Genomic DNA, 15,646 nt, shown 5'->3' with positions numbered 1-15,646 from the left:
AAATCCTCTTCATGGGCGATACCCTGTTATAAAGAGAAGCCAAATGCTACCATATACCTCTCGCCAGCGTCATATGCTTTATATGATTGATTACCTGCGGTGTGCAGTTGAGGAAGATGAAGGAACGGACCCTAGCACTGACACGATCCCACAACTGTGCCTGTGCCTCGCGGTCCTTCCAAATCGAGGGTAGCTCCCCTTCCTCTACCTCCGACCGTAGAACCCCAACAACAATAACATCAGCAAGGTCATAAGACTCCAAAACAGATTCCATCATTACCTTCCAGATGCCGTAGTTATTCCCGTCTAACTGACCGTCCACTGGGAACGTGGGGAGTGTCGGGATCTTCACATGCTTCTCAGCCATTTCAAGTAAATCTGCCATTTGCAGGAAAGTAACTGAAAAGGGTGGGTGGGTGGGAAAAAAAGAAGAGCTTAAACCTGCAAGTGGCTGTCCAGCAAATCAGCCCGCCTTCCTCTTGCTTCTCCTCTTCTCGAACAGTCCAAAACAGTCCACCAATTAGCAACACAATAGTCCCCCTCTTGCTCACACAATTCCCAAGATCTATCAAGAGCCTAAAGCTCTGATCATGGTCACCATGAAACTTGTTTCGGTGGCTTTGAAACTCGTTTCACGTTTCAGTGTTGAGACGTTTCATGTGCACATTGAAACCAAATCGTTTCATGTGGGAAAAAAGGTTGTGATTTTGTGTGCTTTTTAGCTTTTATTATTCTTTCTCTTTCCTTCTTTCATCCTGTTTGTTCTTTTCTCTTCTCTTTTGTATGTCTTCTTTGTTTACTGATGATAAATATGCTAATATCATCTTATAACTATTGGCCAATACCTTCACATTTTATGTATATGATCATTTTGGTCCAACGTTTCATTGTCCACCTACCTAGTGTTGAAACGTTTTGTTGCAAAATAAATCGTTTCAGCATCGTTTCGTTTCGATAGTGAAACGTTTCGCGGTGACCTTGGCTTTGATACCAAGTCAGAATATGTAGCAGAGATGATGACAAAATCTGAGAACACGAGTAAGTGCAGAAAAAATACAGCAATGGAGAGAGAGAGAGAGAGAGAGAGAGAGAGAGAGAGAGAGAGAGAGAGACATGTAAATTCAAGAGATCCCAGACACCGGGAAGTTCTTCCAAAACTTCCGCCTCGAAAGAGACACCAAGGTCCCAACCAGAATCTGGAGTCAAGAAGTTTTAGGAATGAAGGAAGACCTTTCCCTCGAAGTTCTTTCTCAGGAACTCTGGCTCTTTCAAGAATGCAGAGGGAAGAGCTTCGAAGTGAGAATAGGTGCTTCGGATGTCAGGGGTTTGGGCACCAGCTCAAGGATTGCCCATCTCCTTCTGTAGGCCAAGGAAGCTAGGGTCCTAGAATTCAGAGACAGACTCCCTCGTATCAGTCTAATTAGGGTCCCCCACGCCAAAATCAGGGCAACCCCAGAAGAGTGCCACTCTGCTCTATATACACAAGAAAATTCCTGAAAATAAGATACAATGGAGTGGGGAGGCATGGTTGAGAAGTATTGTTGTGGGTTGCCCAAGGAAGTGCGTGACTTGCATTAAGACTTGAGTAACATATATGTTGCAGATGATAGAAAATGCCATGACGGCAAACGTGTTACTCACTGAGGTTTCAATTGGATTTAAGGGCAACGAAAGCACTGGCAAGAAAACTGAGAAGTTAGGGCATGCATCGCGTGATGCAACAGTGCCTGCAGAGAAGCGGCGTAAGATGTTACCAATGCCCAAGAGAACTCGAAGGCGGCCTTGTTGGATGCCAAGAAATGCTTTTTCTGTACCGAAGAGGGACATATGTCTTTCAATTGTCCCAAGCGTAAGTCCAATGAGGACTCTGACACTAAAGGGGAGCCCAAGTCTAAGAAAGCAAAGCCTTCTGCAATGTTAGTTCCTGATCTTGTTGGGGAACAGCCAGGTGGTGAGGAGACTGAGTTGTGCAGAGAATGGGGCAAAGTTAGAGATCAGAATGCTTTGATTTTCTTTGACACATGTGCTAGAGCCAACTTTATCTCACCAGATTTGGCTGGCAGATTGGGGATCCGTGCAGAGGAGATGGGGCCTTTGTATGAGGCTAATATGGTTTGTCCTGGGTATGCAGAACCCATTAGCTCTATTATTGGGAAGCTGAGGCTTCATGTGCAAGGTTATGTGGACAGTGAGGAATTCTATATCATGCCACTTGATGGGTGTGATGTTTTGTTCGGTATGCCATGGTGTCATAGAGTACATGCGGTGGTGGATACGTACAACAAGAAGATTACTTTGACTCATAGAGGAAAAGAGCATATTTTGGATGTAAAGCTTAAAGGGGAATCTGTTCCTATTGTATCGGCTTCAGCCATTTCATCAGTAATGAAAAAGCATCTTTCCGCGTCCTTGGTTTTTGTAAAGGATACAAAAGATGATGAATCTCAATCTAATTTATCTATGTTAGATAAAGACAGGACTGATTTCCTACGTGAGTATCAAGATTGCTTTTCCGAGTCAATGCCAGGAGAACTTTCTCTAGAAAGGCCAGAAGATCATGCTATTGATCTTATTCCGGGGAGTATCCCACCAAATAGACCGCCGTACCATATCCATTGTCGATGAGCCACCACTTCTTGGAGACCTAGATGAGTTTGATGATGATTCCCAGTCGATTGTTCCAGCTAGACAGCCTCAGTCAATTGAGGAGGTTGAGCCCGCCGCTGGAGATGAGCCCCCGCAATGGCAGGAGGCTCCGCGTTCTATTCGAGTACCCAGGTGGTTGTTAGACACCCTTCGGGAGTCAGGTGTTACGGAGCTTCCCTCCGAGTGGACCACAGAGAACAGACCTCGAAGATCGCACATACAACGGAGCTCTTACAGGTAAACTATGACTTGATGTCTCGTACCATGCAGGACAAAGAGCCCACTTCCGTCAAGGAAGCCCTTTCACAGGATACTTGGAGGAAAACCATGCAGGTGGAACTGGATGCCATAGAGAAGAATAAATCTTGGGAGTTAGTACCGAGGCCGTCAAAACGGTCAGTCATTGGTGTCAAGTGGGTCTTTAAGACTAAGTATACGTCAGATGGGTCGGTGGACAAACACAAAACCTCACTTGTGACTAAGGGTTATGCTCAACGGCCTGGCATCGACTATGAGGACCACGTTTCGGACCGTTCTTGCCCTTGCCTCTTCTCATCAGTGGCCCGTATATCAGATGGATGTGAAATCCACATTCCTTAATGGTGACCTGCAAGAGGAGGTGTATGTTGGGCAGCCTCCAAGCTTTGAGGCTCCAGGATCAAAGGGAATGGTTTACAGGTTGCGGAAGGGCTTGTAAGGTCTTAAGCAGGCTCCCAGGGCTTGGAATCAGAAGATTGATTCCTTCTTTTTACGGATTGGATTTCAGAGATCAATTGCAGATCCTAACTTATATCTCTTTCGGGAACGCGGTTTGGTCACGTTGATCATCCTTTATGTGGATGACCTCATTCTCACTGGCGGTCATGTGGAGCACATTTCAGTGACGAACTGCCTTGTCAAAGGAGTTTGAGATGACCAACTTAGGCTTACTCCACTTCTTCTTGGGATTAGAGATCTAGCAGACCCAGAGGGGGTTCTTTGTCTCTCAACAACAGTATGTCCATGAGTTGCTTGAAACCTTTGGGATGGAGAACTGCAAGCCTATCACGTCACCGATGGACCCGAACACAAAGCTTACCCTGAATGATCCTTGTGAGCCGGTTGATGCCTCTGTGTACCGGAAGCTGGTTGGTTCATTGATCTAGTTACTGAACACCAGATTGGACTTGAGCTTTCCTGTGGGGCTGTTGAGCTCGTTCATGCAGACGCCTTTTAAGTCTCACTAGGATGCAGGATTGCGAATCTTGCCGTATCTGCAGGGTACGAAGGATCTTGGACTCTTCTACGACACTGGAGGTGAAACGAAGGACCGAGCCCGACCCCAAGGCTGGAGTGACTCAGATTGGGGAGGAGATCCAAACACGAGCAGATCTACATCAGGCTACAATTTTACCCTCGGCTCAAGAGCTGTTTCATGGAGCAACAAGAGGCAGCCGACTATTGCCTTGTTGTCTACAGAGACACAGTACCGGGCTGCTTGTGGTACTGCTTGCGAGGTTGTGTGGTTGCGGAGTTTCCTTGGCAAGATTAGGTTCCCACATAAGGAGCCCACGGTCATCCAGTGCGATAACCAGAGCTGTATCGCTATTGCTCAGAACCCGGTCTTCCATGCCTGAACCAAGCACATAAAGATACAATATCACTTTGTTTGTGAGAAGATCTTGGCTGGTGACATCTTGCTTCTTTATTGTTCGATGGAGGACAATGCGGCGGACCTCTTCACGAAGTCTCTACCTCACACTATGCTCCGATGGCACTCCAGCTCACTGAGGTTGGTTCCACATCCAGCAGCAATCATCTCCTGTCTGTACAGGACACCATGGCCTCTGTTGTGGGTGTGCCCGCACAGTTTTGGTGTCTCCCCATTTTTCGTCACTCTCCATGTATTTTTCCCGTTTTTTTGAGGTGTGGTTGGGCCGTCGGTTGATTCTATTGCTGGCCGACTTGTCTGTTTGCTACCCGACCTAATCTGTTGTCATGGCCGACCAGGGTTTTGTTGGTTGTGAGCATCCCTTATGCTAGTCGTCAGCATTTGCTATTGTCAGCCTGTTTTAGACTGGCCGACCAGCAGCCTGGGGCCATATAAAATGGCCCCTTGCCCCCCACACTCTCCATTGTCGTATTCGGGATTTTCTTATGTGTATATAGCAGAGTTACACAGCTTCTCTCTCTGTAACGTGCGGAAGCTCTAGGTAGTCTTCTTTCAGCCCTAAACACTCTTGGAAACCTTCTGATGCAAAAACGCACCATCTGATGCAAAAACGCAAGTAGAGAGAGAGTAGAGAGAAAGAAAGAAAGAAAGATTTTATTAACGTCTTCCAAAAGACCGAACTCGGCCTATGAGACAAATCGGAGTACCTGTATGGGGTATCCTCTGTCATCCCAAAAAAATGAAAAAGTACTGAACAAAAAAAAGCTGAATCTGGGTGTGCAGGGGATGGAGCTCTACTACTAGGAGAATGCAAAGCTATATGCATGGAGTATACAATCATGATATGCAAGAGAAGTGCTGGAAATTCAGTATAATCTATGGTACAAAAAGGGTACATGTCTGGAGCCCTTGGCTGCCTTCCTGAAAAGGTGGTAAAACACCCAAAATTCTGCCCTAGACTAGGACCCTACTGATCCAAACCCCTAGTGGGCTGAATGCTTACAATGAGGAGCACCCTTTGCCTTTTATACCTCCTTTTGGACTTCTTGGACTGCTGGTAAACTGGCCGACTGCTGGTCGGCCAGTCATACATGAATTAAATGCCTCTTAATTCAGCCGACTGGTTATCTTGCCTTGTCATCATGCGCCTTCAGCCACCTTGCTTCCTGGTACAGCCGACAGCTCCTGTACTCAGCCAACTGCCCCCTGGTGCTTCTCCAAGTCCAACCTGGCCACTTCTGTATCTTGTGCTCCACACTCTGACTCTATATGGTTCATACTATTTATCTGTTTGCCCCCTCTGGATCTAGCCCTGAGATTGTCCATGGCATCTATGATGCACATGACTCTCTCTCTCTCTCTCTCTCTCTCTCTCTCTCTCTCTCTCTCTCTCATCTGTGTTTTGCTCTCTTCAGCAGTTGTCTTCATTTCCGCTGTGCATTCTGACATGAGATACATACCTGCAAATGGCCATTCAAGAAGGCACTTTTGACATCCAACTAGTGTACATGCCATTGTTTGTGTGCAACCAATGCAATAACAGTACGTATGGTAGTCATACGCGAAGTGGGAGCAAAGGTCTCCTCATAGTCAATGCCCTCACGTTAGGCATACCCTTTGGTGACCAAGCGAGCCTTACGGCGATCAACTGAACCATCAGGCTTACCCCATTTTGTGCCAATAGCACGCTTGCCAGGAGGCAAGTCACAAAATTCTCAAGTACCATTTTTATCAATGGATTCCAATTCCGAATGCATGGCTGCTACCCAATTGTCATCCTTCAATGCATCAATATGAGAAATAGGTTTCTCATAACATGCGGTGGCAAGAAGAGCTGAATCCACATAATGTGAAGATGCATGGCGAGAAGCACCACGTGTACGACCTAGCATAAATGTAGACTCTTTGCTATCACACAAAGTCTCAACCAGCCATCTAGGAACAACTTTTGACTTCCTAGCATCTGCATCTTCCTCTACCAATGCATCACCCAAGGAATCCTGATCAATCTAAGGCATTTCAAGATCAATTTGGGGCAAGTTCAACTGCTGGCATTTCAAGATCAATTTGGGGTAAATGAGCCGAAATTGGCTGTACATTATCTACATTTGAATTGAATAAAGGCAATAAAGTATCAAACACATCGTCCTGCCCAATAGATGGCTGTCTTGTACATGAGAGAAGTGGTTGAGATGCATATGAAAATGCATTTGATTGCCTTTGCATCAAGCTTATGTTTTTGTTCTGTGGGCACATGCACATATGCCAAACACCCAAAGACTCTCATATGAGTCACCACTGGAATCCTGGCATTCTATGCCTCATAGGCAGTCACAGATTTCAAGGCTTTAATGGGGCAACGGTTAAGCACATAATTGGCGCACACAACCGCCTCAAGCCAAAACTTACTGGGCAGATCCTTGCTCTTGAGCATGCAACGTGCCATCTCCATAAGTGTACGATTACGTCTCTCTGCAACTCCATTCTGCTAAGTATAGGGGGTAGTACACTGATGGGAAATACCATGTAAGATGTGAACTCATTTGACAAATATTCCCCCCCTCGATCTCTATGCAATGTAACAAGCTTGTGTCCACAAGCATTTTCAACCATGGGACGGAAGTCTTTGAATGCTGCAAAAGCACCTAACTTCACTTTCAAACCATACACCCAACAAAACGGAGTGTAGTCTTCAATGAAGTGCTGAAGTACAAGTGTCCTCCAAAAGATGGAGCCCTCATGGGACCACAAAGATCACTATGAATGAGCTGTAATGGACGAACAGCCCTCATAGTACCATCTTTAGGAAAGGAATTCCTGGGCATCTTTCCAAGAATGCATCCCGCACATACATGCTTGAATGGAACCTGCATAGGAGGAAGCTCATGCACCATACCTTGCTTCTACAAGCATACGAGTGATGGGAAATTCAAGTGACCAAACCGAGCATGCCATAACTCAAGTGTCACTCAACACACAAGAGGTGGATACAACCATAGCATCATGAGAATGAGTACTCCTGTCATACAAATCAAGCTTATACAAGCCACTACATAATGTTCCAGAAAGCATAAGAGAAGTTGAATCTCTTCTGTCATACACTGAGCAACAATGGTCAAAAAACTGAGCAACAATGGTCAGAAAACTAAACCTTAAACCTAGATAATGCAAGGGCTGAAACAGAAATGAGATTCTTCTTAATGCCTTGTACATATAAAGTGTCACTAAGAGTAAAATTGTCCCCATTACATGCTATTAGCTCCACATTGCCAATGCCTTTAATGGAGTAAGAGGCATCATTGACACACATAACTATGCCACCTGGAGGTGAATCCTGCAAAGTGGCAAATAGATCCCTGCAAGAAGTGACGTGATTAGAAGCACCACTATCAAAGTATCAATCTCCAGCTGAGATAGACATACAAGAAGCAGGTAAATTGCATGTAACTACTAATGCATAGCCCTCATGAGCAAAGTTAGCCTCTTCTTTAGTGTCCACTGTAGCAGCCAAACCTTGCTGCTTCTTTTTCTTTTCACTCTCAATGCGCTTCCTACATTCCTCAATGAGATGGCCAAGTTTTTTGCAATAGTTGCAAAAACCCTGGCCATTCACTCTCAATGCGCTTCCTACATTCCTCAATGAGATGGCCAGGTTTTTTGCAATAGTTGCATCTCTTCTTTTTCTTGGTTTCACCCTCTTTAGACGAGGTAGAATCTGAATGGGCAGGTGGTTTGCCCTTAGGCTTACCACTAGATGAAGCCCCAGATTTACCCTTGTTTCAATCAAAGACACCAAATGCCTGGTCAGTAGAAAGCATAGTAGTCTTGTTAGAACGAGACTCCTCTTCCTGCAATAAGAGAGTCACCAACTCATCAAAGGTATACAAGTTTGGATTACCCTTCATGAGTAGACAAAGAGTAGTAGCAAAACCCTGATAGGATTCTGGCAAACCCTGAAGCACTATAGATACAAGTGAACCATCCGAAATAACCTCATCAGTGTTGATAAGTTGCTCTCACATCCTTGATAAGGAACTTGTCCATTGAATCACCCTCATCCATATGCTCAAACTCAATCTTCTTACGAAGATAGGCAACACGAGCCTCATTGTGAACCTGATACAAAGAAGCAAGTACATGCCATGCACCCTTAGCAGAAGTGCATGAACGAATGTGCGGTATAACCTACCTTTTGCATGAAAGGGCAATCAAAGCATGTGCCTGAGCATCCTTGGCATCCCATCTTAGTTGTTCTGGAGTGCATGGCAAAGGTGCAGAAGATGTAGCACCACCTGAAGATACATCATCACCTACATCAATAGTGCCTGAAGTACTTGCTGCTCGTGCAGGAACAATAGGCCTGACATCAATCCTTGATACATAGACCCACAAATTCTTTGCGACTAGTACATGTTTCATCATATATGCCCACATAGGATAGTTGGTGCCATCTAACTTATCACATCAATGGAGAGCATACCAAACAAATCACTAGTATTCCCAGACATGGCTGTCACAAATGTGTACAAACAGGTAGTGTAACTGAATCAAGGCGTCAACTACAATATGATTCAAGTGTACCACTGTGTTTGCTCAATACATAGGCATAAACCACATCAACTGGAATGCAAAAAATCTGCACAGTAACCCAATGCTGAGACACCTGAAAAATTGGGAGAAATGTCCTAAAAGTGTCTTTATCACCTGTACCAATGCTGTAACACCCAAAAAATTGGCAATGTCAAGTGAATGTGCCTGTATCACTCAAAATGTCTGCAAATGTCTATAATAGACCTACAAATAGTGCCAATTTTTGCAAAATCCACAAATTTCTAGTGCATTGATGCACCAGATCTGATGAAATCAATGCCAATGTGTGCCAATATTACAATTTCAGGCTCAGCGGTGAAAAGCCCCAAAATTAATGCACCTAATTTGATAATTGTTTTAGCAATTTCTGAATTTTTGAAAAATTTGCAAAAATAACAGTAAAATACTGAATTGTTGCAATCGGCACAGATTTCGAGGAGGTGCAGAAGGCACGCACAGAAACAAATCTACAGTCGGCACAAGGAGAAGGCAACAGGTTTTGATTGCGTTGCAGACAATGTGGCGCAGAAGGCGATAGTTTCAATCGAGGTGCTTGACGGTTGCTTCAGGTGAAGGTGGCGGCAGCTTTGAAGTTGGCGTTTTTTTAAGGTTTTTTAAACCTTACGAAAGCCTTATTTAGAGGCTTTTTAGTAAGCCTTTTGCACTCAACTCTTGCAAATGGGAAACAAGCGATGACGGCTTCAGTAGAGGAAATGACGACGAGCAAAGATCCAATGCCAACAAAGTGACGAGCTGTGAAAATGTATTGCAGGAGTAGCAAACCCTAACCCTAACCAAGCTCTGATACCAATGTTGGGTAGGAGGTCAGCTAGCCTGCACACACACACACACACACAACCTCAAGCACAAAAAAACATGCATGCTGGAAAAGATGTACTCAATAATGATACTATAAAAGTACAAAGGATGAGTACTAAAGTACTCTAGGGCAAAGTGTCCACACACAAGAGTGTGTTCCCACGGGAAAAAACCCATGTCCAGTCAAGGTAAAAAGTGCCCGGGGATAGAGCGAGTTCACACCATAAACAGGCCAGGCGGACATGACCAACATTGCACAGCCTCACAGGTATAAAGAAGGCTTTGTTGCGTGTTACGACGATCAACCTACTGCACGCTACAGTCGACATGGTCGAAAAAGGTGCAAGAGCTGTCATCTTTCTCATCATCTTCTTCTTCTTCTTCTTCTTCTTCTTCCCCTTCTAGGTCACCCTCTCCACGGCATGGAAAGAAAGGGAAGAAAGGTAAGCGCAAAGGAGAGGAGTTCAAAGGAGCAGGAAGGATGGTGTTGTTTACACCATATGATGGTGCTTATGGTTACACAGACAAAACCCTCAGTTTTATCTGCCAATTTGATATTGCTTATCACTTTTTCAACATCAATGTCGTGCTGCTCTTCCGTAGCTAAAAAAATCAATGTCATCCAAAAAAATGAAAGACACACTTTTCTGTCAAGTCCCTAAAAACCCGCATCATCATGCAGTTAAATGTAGCTAGATGTTTGTTAATCCAAAAGGGATAACCACGAGCTCGTAGTGGACCCGCTCAGTTTGGAATGCAGTTTTGGAAATGTCCTTGTCCACAATTCTTACCTGATGGTATCCACTTTTGAGGTCAATTTTTGAAAACACGTTTGCTCCATTCAGCCTCTCTAAGATGTAATCAATCCGAGGCATAGGGAACTTGCTCTTTATCGTCAGCTTGTTGAGCGCTCGATAATCTACGCAAAGCCAGGAGGGGGAAAAAAAGGATCAGGGCAATGAATGGAGACACTAGAATGCATGAAACCAGATTGCTACAATTCATGGAGATAACCGATCCAAATCCATCTCCATGGCAAGCAGTATGAAAACTTACTCTGGGGTTTGAAACCTGGGAGGAGCTCAATTTTATGGTCCTCCAATCTAGATGGGGGAGGTTTGGGAGGCAAGTTGTCCCAAAGAAAGATCTTCTGAAATTGGTCATGTAGGGCCTTGTACTTCTCCAAACCACTCATCACTATCTAGAGTCTGAACATTGATCACCACACATTGTGCCCCTTTCCGAATCTCCATTTAGCCTGGATATAGCTAATGACAGGAAAGTTTAGGTATCCCTGGTTCACACTTAATGATCACACGCTGAAAGAATGGGTACTATGCTAAGATACCCACTCAAAAATGTTGCAAGAACTGTACAACACTGTATATGGACACCAAGCATAAAGGAGAAAAGAAGGATCACTACTGATGAATATCATCACAAAAGGTAGTACATCATGTGGAGCAACATGAGGGAGGTCCCGTAGATGCTGCCTATCACTGCAAAAGCTGAAAAATGAGATGATATGAGGGCAGCCCTTTTATAGTACCTCAGTATGCTGGTCGGCCAGCTGTAGCAAAAAGTGCTATAAAGTGCCTTAAAAATACCCAAAAAATGATAGAAAAAATGTTGAAAAATCTCTGCTAAGATATGCCAATGCAAGGCTTCATATGGAGCCAGATACAAGCATGAATATGCATGGGAAAGTCCATCTGGGGATGACAACACACGCACCCTTGACACATTTTGGGTAATACGAACCGTGCGCTAGTCCCAGTCAATGTCTCGGGTAAACTTGTGAAACCACTGGATCCCTAAGATTATGTATACACCTCACCTACAAGAGGCAACCATGAAATCGCGCACAAATTATGTGTCCCGGATGACCAATTTTGCACTGCAAGCTTCAAACTTAATGCTCGTTGTCATGCCCGTGCTAAATCCCTCCACTTTCTGATCCACCGAGATCAACAAAATACAGGCTCGGCGAGCAGCTTACTTCATGACCATGTCCTTTGTACTACCACTGTCAAACAAGACGACTCATTTGCCACCTATGTAGCCAAATGACTTGAGCAATTCGTTTCGTTTATACTCCTGGCAAAGGCAATGGCTGCCTTGGCTACTCCGGGCTGGGAGGTTTTCAGTTTTCCGTCATACTTCAACTTGGCACTTTGCGTAAGCGAAAGTGCCCAATCAAAAGTCTGGTTCAAACATGCACACATCCCACTAGATTTGCGTGTCCAAACCGTAGAGGAATTGACCACATTTGTTCGCATCCGATTTCTACAACTGTAAAACCAAATGAGAGACTTTATTTGCAAATTGGAGGACAGGTAGCACGTTCTAGTGCAATCCTCGATACTCGTTCTCGAGTCACTTAAGATAATGAGACGATAGAAACCACTTCTTGAGGTCAATGACAAATGGTCCCACTCATAGGCAGAAACTCCATAATTGGAATTGCCCTAGGCCCAATGAGTCCACCATGAGATGGCCTCCCCCCGATGTAGCAACTAGCTAATACCACCTTCTCTAGGTCTGACTTCCTACCATCAGCAAAGTAGGCTTTAAACTAATGACTCCAGGAACACAGAGTTGTGAAATTGAGTTTACCGTTATATTTACTAAATTTCACCTTCTCGTGAAGATGAGTCAAAGAAGTTGCGAGTATTGTCCTTACGTTGAGAACTGCAAGGTATCGCTAGTGCTCCACGTACCACCATTCCTCTAGTGCGACAGCGCAGGCTGCCGCCTATGTGAAGCTCTACTTCCCGTACCTACAATTCAAGAATGCTGTGTTAACTCCTCAACGGAGATAACCAAAGCAAGGATCTAGGAAGGGATCCTGGTGACGACTAGTGGAGGAGAGGGGGGAGGGGATGGGTGTCCAAGTTTCTTGAAGAGATACCACAACCATAGTTGTCAAAACTTGGAATTGGCAACCAAACCCTGTTCTCACGTTTTTGCCCAAGAGAAGCCATTGCCAACTGCGTTGAGACATTTGCATCCCAACTTGCCACCAAACCTTTTCCAACCCCATTGATAGCAACGGTGGAAGCGTTGGTTGGCAAGTTGGGAAAGTCTGCATTATTCACTTGTGAAAATAATGTCCTACCTAGTTGTCAATAGAGAGATCATGAGCATCGCACCAAGCCCAACTATGGCATTGCCATTGTTGTGCACCTTCAAATAACTTCTTATCGTGTTGTAATCTTGCACAAAATCCTACTTGTGCATGTAAGTATGTCTATGGAATACGACCAATCCTATGACATGGATCAGTTTCTGTTTTCATTCGCTTTCAAGGTTGCCGCTTCCATTATGTTTAGACGTTTTGACAACTATGACCACAACTCCTTTCTCTGGAGTAACTCGACCTGCCATGTTTTCTATGTGACTGCTTGCCTTTCCTTTCCCCAAATCTGCAACTATATTCAGCTCAAACATGCATAACTTAAAAACTGCTAGAGCACTAATCACAGCCAACTTCAACAAACTTACCGACGTCAAAAAAGCTGTCTCGGCTGTTTTCAAAATAGCTACATCACCTGGAAATTGAAAAACGTGGATTGCCTTCAACACTCCTTCAAGGTTAAAAGGCTAAAGACTGGCGATTGTAAGCTGACGTGCCAGGGACCAGGAAAATTTGGAACTAGCCAAACAGCATCAAGGTCCAATTCTAACCTGGCTATGCTTTTTCCCCATGAAATTTCCCTGAGACCAAATCAATAACGCCTTTCAATGAAAGGCATTTACCAACTCTTAGCAAATACTCAGCACACTGCACTGTCTCCGGTTCCGAAAACTTGCACTACTACTTCAGTCAGAGGCATTTCCCAGAATCGAAGAAGTGCTCAGACATTAACCTCTTCTCCCTTTGTGTCAACTCTCATACTTGACCCAAATCAAATACCCAAAACCCTAAGTTACATTTTCAAAAAATGAACAAATGAGAAAACAAATTAATCAAATCCAATCAAAATCAATAATAATAATGACTAAAAGCCTAAATGAAATTAGACCTTGACATCAAAGCAAAATATTTTTAGATCCGACATTTAAAGCCCTAATCTACCCTGCCTTAAGTTTCAAGAACTATAAGTTCCAGATTTCTAAAGCCTCTGCAGTTCGGCCAAATCTCACAGCGGAGATCAAATGCACGCAAAGAAGGGGAGAGAGAGAGAGAGAGAGAGAGAGAGAGAAGCCACTTACCACACAGATCATTAACCTTCTTCGCCATGTCTTTGATTTCCTTCTCTACTTTCTTGATGGGCGTGGCGTATGGACCAAGGCCCTGGCGAAGGAGATAGAAATCAAGCATGAGAAACAACAATCAGCAGAAGAAGAAGACGGCGAAAGAATCTGTGCTGAATCCGCGCTAAAGTACGCACAGACACAGGGGACGACATACATAGGTTTTGAGGAGCGCGATGTCGTCCTCGTCCAGAGGGGGAGGATTCTTGTCCTTCAACCCGTCTTCTGGTTCGGGAGCCATTCTTTCTTCAGGCAAAATTTGCTGAGCAGAGAACCTCAAGGAGTTAATTTGCTACTAGAATGGCATATATTTTTTCCCAGGTGTGAACCCAAGCGTGTTAGCTTCTCTTTTAGAAATTTCAAAATTCGAACCTTCAGTTAATAGATAGATAGATAGAGCATACCCAAGCGTGTTAGCTTCTCTTTTAGAAATTTCAAAATTCGAACCTTCAGTTAATAGATAGATAGATAGAGCATACCCATGCATTCACACACGTTCTGGGACATTTGTCCGTTAGGCAACAACCTTGTAACCAACACTCACCCTATATTAGGAGAGGTGCCCTTTGGACACAAAAACTTGTACTTCACAACATTAATCCTATCTTGATCTTCATTATCAACTTGTTGCTTTCTGTGCATACAGATCGTGGTGGCTGCATTCTAACCAGTGCCCAGCCCCTTCACTATTTCCAACATGGTTCAAAGCTTTCTCATGGGTTATCGTGGGTGCTCACTTGTTTCTGTTGCCTCACCTGATGGAGCACCTCTACGATTTTTTCATAAAGCTACAAATCTGCCTCAAATTGATCGATCACCCTACTAACAAGCACCTTGAAAGTCACCAATTTCACGTTACCCTTGGTGGTCTCCACCTCAAATGCAGTGCTTCCTCTAGCTCCAAGAAAGGGGGAATCTTGATCAAATCTGCATGCCCAGCCCCCTTCACCAAAAAGGGGCTCTACCTTGTGACACCACAATCTACCCCCTCTTACGAAGAGGGGCCTCCCCTGGATTTTGCAACATCCACCCACCGAGCCTCTGTTGCATCTACTCCCTCCAACAAAGGAAGGCCCTCCCATATATGCGGCCTTCATGAGCGACTTTGCTATGTTTGGTGTTCAATCAGAGGCTGTCCCCTCCAACAATCGGGAGGCTGCCACCTCCGAAGACCTGGCCCTCCCCAACAACGGAGGGCCTCTATCCATTGATATAGTTCCAACCCCTCAAGCGCTAGGGGGCCTATCACCTTCTATAGCATGTGCCCCCTCAAACAATGGGAAGCACTCCTCTCTGTCTCTAACCCCTGCTCACATGCTAGTAGGGGATCTGTTAAAATCTAAGCAAAGTGATGAGCTATGGTGGATCAAATGCAAGAATCAACATCATTAACAAGTGATTAGACGATGATTAAGACAAGATTATTGTGAGCAATTAATTGATAGCTTAATGTAGGCATGGATACTCAAACACCAGCAAATTACTCATTAGGCCAATGCCTCAATTTATACAAGTTTGTCCATGATCTGCTCCACTGATTTGTTCCTTGATTTGTGCCACCTCCCCTACATCTAGGGGGATACCTCATCCTTGATTCACTCCACCTCTTTTACGCTTGATTCTCTTCACCTTTTCACTTTTCCCAGAATATCTCCACACATCCTAGATCTTCTCATGCTACCC

The 15,646-nt window shown here is 44.5% G+C and overlaps 1 protein-coding gene across 1 annotated transcript in view; it reads right to left on the bottom strand.

Annotated features, from left to right (window-relative positions):
- The window catches only part of LOC147602940 (26S proteasome regulatory subunit 7-like), a 114,184-nt gene extending 99,901 nt beyond the window's left edge, over positions 1–14,283 (bottom strand). The window contains exons 1-2 of the mRNA XM_086797390.1: positions 14,121–14,283; positions 13,922–14,003 (exon numbers count right to left, since the gene is read on the bottom strand). Coding sequence (XP_086653516.1) covers positions 13,922–14,003; positions 14,121–14,204 — 166 coding nt within the window. The 5' untranslated portion in view covers positions 14,205–14,283. The remainder of the gene's footprint in view (positions 1–13,921; positions 14,004–14,120) is intronic.
- Between the last annotated feature and the right edge of the window lie 1,363 nt (positions 14,284–15,646).

Source organism: Cibotium barometz, chromosome 65 (assembly GCF_041138505.1).
Source record: "Cibotium barometz isolate CiBa-2024 chromosome 65, ASM4113850v1, whole genome shotgun sequence".
In the NCBI taxonomy this organism is placed as follows: Eukaryota; Viridiplantae; Streptophyta; class Polypodiopsida; order Cyatheales; family Cibotiaceae; genus Cibotium; species Cibotium barometz.
Note: the sequence above shows the minus strand (reverse complement) of the source record. Positions and strands in the feature narration are given on the sequence as shown.